Source organism: Scyliorhinus canicula, chromosome 18 (assembly GCF_902713615.1).
Source record: "Scyliorhinus canicula chromosome 18, sScyCan1.1, whole genome shotgun sequence".
Lineage (NCBI taxonomy): Eukaryota > Metazoa > Chordata > Chondrichthyes > Carcharhiniformes > Scyliorhinidae > Scyliorhinus > Scyliorhinus canicula.
In genome coordinates, this window is record NC_052163.1 from 74,110,607 (window position 1) to 74,113,673 (window position 3,067).

General features: G+C 55.4%; 1 protein-coding gene across 1 annotated transcript; it reads left to right on the forward strand.

Moving 5' to 3' along the window:
* Nucleotides 1-1,266: 1,266 nt before the first annotated feature.
* Nucleotides 1,267-1,608, forward strand: LOC119953510 (mitochondrial import inner membrane translocase subunit Tim8 A-like). Its single transcript, XM_038777865.1, has one exon. It carries the CDS (start codon nucleotides 1,284-1,286, stop codon nucleotides 1,557-1,559), a length of 276 nt encoding a protein of 91 aa, XP_038633793.1. The 5' UTR covers nucleotides 1,267-1,283; the 3' UTR covers nucleotides 1,560-1,608.
* Nucleotides 1,609-3,067: the final 1,459 nt, after the last annotated feature.

Sequence of the window (3,067 nt, forward strand, 5' to 3'; positions counted from 1 at the left end):
ATTTTATCGTTCCTGCGGACTAGCTTTTACTCATTCGTTTACTTAGGTTCCCTTGCTCTCTTTGCTCCTCTATAGTCACTAGATTCTTACTATTTACAAAATTCTCCAATCTTGGGTCAAACGTCGACGACCCTGGTGATCATTTACCATTTTGGGGAAAAGTGGTCCATTCTAGAGACATAAGTGCTGTGGCAGGCGGGAAACCAGGCATGATTCCCGCTGGGTGGCGGGAAGAATTAAAAAAAAATTTTTTAATCGCTTATTGTCACGAGTAGACTTCAACGAAGTTACTGTGAAAAGCCCCTAGTCGCCACATTCCGGCGCCTGTCCGGGGAGGCTGGTACGGGAATCGAACCGTGCGGCTGGCCTGCTTGGTCTGCTTTAAAAGCCAGCGATTTAGCCAAGTGTGCTAAACCAGTCTGCGCGCGACTGATCCACTTTTCACCTTTTTTTTTCTGCTTCAGTGAGGAGCTCATCGCATCTTGTGGCGGTCCGGGCCGAGATTCACCCTGCCGGGCATTATTAGGGTTAAAGGTCCGGCCGCCATATTTAAACGGCACCCACACGCACATTCACACACTGCAGCCCAGGTGTGCTGTGAACTTAACTCGGAATTTCTAGAAAAACAAATAAAACCTTCCGCCTCACAGTCAACCAGCCTCCCTGGGGATCTTCTCCAGATTTTCTAGGAAAGGTGGAAGGCCCTCTCTCCCTGGGATGGGAGCAGGAGGTGCACAAACTGGATGTGCCAGCCAGGGAGGAGGTTGCCAGGGAGGTCAGTGCCTGTGCCACCCTAAAGTGGGCCACCCTGCAGTGCATGAGAAGAAATGAATGATCTGATGTCCTCGGTCAGGGGAAGTAAACCTTCTCCTCACTGCAAACTCACTCTCATAAGGGGGCATCAGGCAGTTTAAGAGTTACAGTGCACAGGAATGTTAAAAACTACCAGCAGGTGGGACATCAACACTGATTGTCCACCAACCACATCATGATCTTCATCTCATGTGAGATGCTTTCAAGTGGCATATTCTTCACTTACTGGGACGCTTTGTCACAGTGCGAGGAACAAAGATGGTTGGTGAGGGCAGAGATCATTCCTGTGCGGAAGGTAAAATCAGCCTCCCGTAATGAGTCAGCGAGGGTCGATCCAGACACACTGGCCACACGCAGACACTGACTGTTAGTGGCCTATGTGGTGATCCACTGTGTACACCTGTATTAGGGGATGTAAGGTAGAACCTGTACTACAGGTTCGCCGGTACAGACCCCCCAATACACGGGGCATGGAGTCCCAGGCTCAGGCTCTGTCCGCAGATCCTCATTTGCAACAATTCATTGAGGTGGAGAGTCAGAAGCAGAAATTCCAACAGCTGGTTCCAGGCCTGACTGAGCTTTGCTGGGATAAGTGTATGGATAAATCAGGCCCTCGGCTTGACAGCAGAACAGAAACCTGCTTTGTGAACTGTGTGGAACGTTTCATCGACACCAGCCAGTTCATCCTCAATCGACTGGAACAGACGCAGAAAAGCAGGATGTCACCAGAGGGCCTGAACGATTGAGCAGGCAGGAGGACCATGGATCGGCAATATACAATACAAAGGATTTGCCTCAACACGTGGCACAGTACAGGATGGGCACAGTGTAGGATGGGCAGCATTGCTCTGTGGTTGTGGCACAGCCCTGCAGGACCGGCTATCCCGTGGCAGCCCATTAAAAGGACCTTAACTCAAGCCAACATGTCTTTGATACTGAGTTTCCTGTATGAACGTTACGCCATCCAGAAATAAAGCATGGTGGCACTTTTAACATAAAAACAAAAAGCTGCGTCAGTTCCTGCTCAGCAGGGGTATTGCCTCCAGCAGGACAACCAGCTACAACCCCCGGGGAAACGGGCAGGTAGAGAGGGAGAACGGGACGGTTTCGAGGGCTGTCCAGCTGGCCCTACAGTCCAGGAACCTCCCAGCCTCTCGCTGGCAGGAGGTCCTCCCTGATGCACTACACTCCATCCAGTCATTACTGTGCACCACCACAAATAACACCCCATGAAGGTGTTTTTACCTTCCCTGGGAAGTCCACATCCGGGGTGTCGCTCCCGACTTGACTCGCAGCTCCAGGACCGGTCCTGCTCCGTAGGCATGTCCGACTCGACAAGGCGGACCCCTTGGTAGACGGGGTACACTTGCTCCATGCCAACCCCCAGTATGCCTACGTGGAGTTCCCCGACGGCCGCCAAGATACTGTCTCCCTCAGGGACCTGGCACCGTCAGGTTCCAACCAAACACACTTCCCCCACCCACGCGCCACCCTCCCCTCCCCCGGCGCTCCCAACATTCTTTTTTTTTTTTTGGCGGGGGCGGGGCAGTGTGTCAGGCGGGGCAGGGTGTAAGGCGGGGCCGGGTGTCAGGTGGGGGCGGGGCCGGGTGTCAGGCGGGGGGCAGGGCCGGGTGTCAGGTGGGGCGGGGCCGGGTGTCAGGTGGGGGCGGGGCCGGGTGTCAGGTGGGGGCAGGGCCGGGTGTCAGGCGGGGGGCAGGGCCGGGTGTCAGGCGGGGGGCAGGGCCGGGTGTCAGGCGGGGGCGGGGTCGGGTGTCAGGCGGGGGGCGGGGCCGGGTGTCAGGCAGGGGGCGGGGGCCGGATGTCAGGCGGGGGCGGGGCCGGGTGTCCCTGCAGGCGGGATGGCAGGTTGGACTCCTCCAACTGCACCTCCAGGCGCTGGGTTGTTGCTGACAGCCCCTCATGTAGTCAAAGAACAAAGAAAAATCCAGAACAGGATCAGGCCCAAACTAAAAAAAAACCCCGCCCTTACTAGTTCTGTATCTCTCTATTACTGCCCGATTCATGTATCCATCCACATGCCTCTTAAATTTTGCTATTGTGCCTGTTTCCACCACGTCCTCTGGCATCCCTGGCTCTGTGTCTGCATCTCCATTATCGATGGGACCGCCCTTTCAAGAAGCCCGAGACATGTCTCGGCTAGTCCCTGGGGTCAGCCCGCCCTCCAACCGTCCGTTATCTCGGGGGTTCCTACCTCCAGCTGATGTACTGCAGCACGTGTGTGGAGTGCACCAGA

Coding starts and splice junctions, on each gene's coding strand:
- LOC119953510 (XM_038777865.1), top strand. CDS start 1,284: ATGGAGTCCCAGGCTCAGGCTCTGTCCGCAGATCCTCATTTGCAACAA.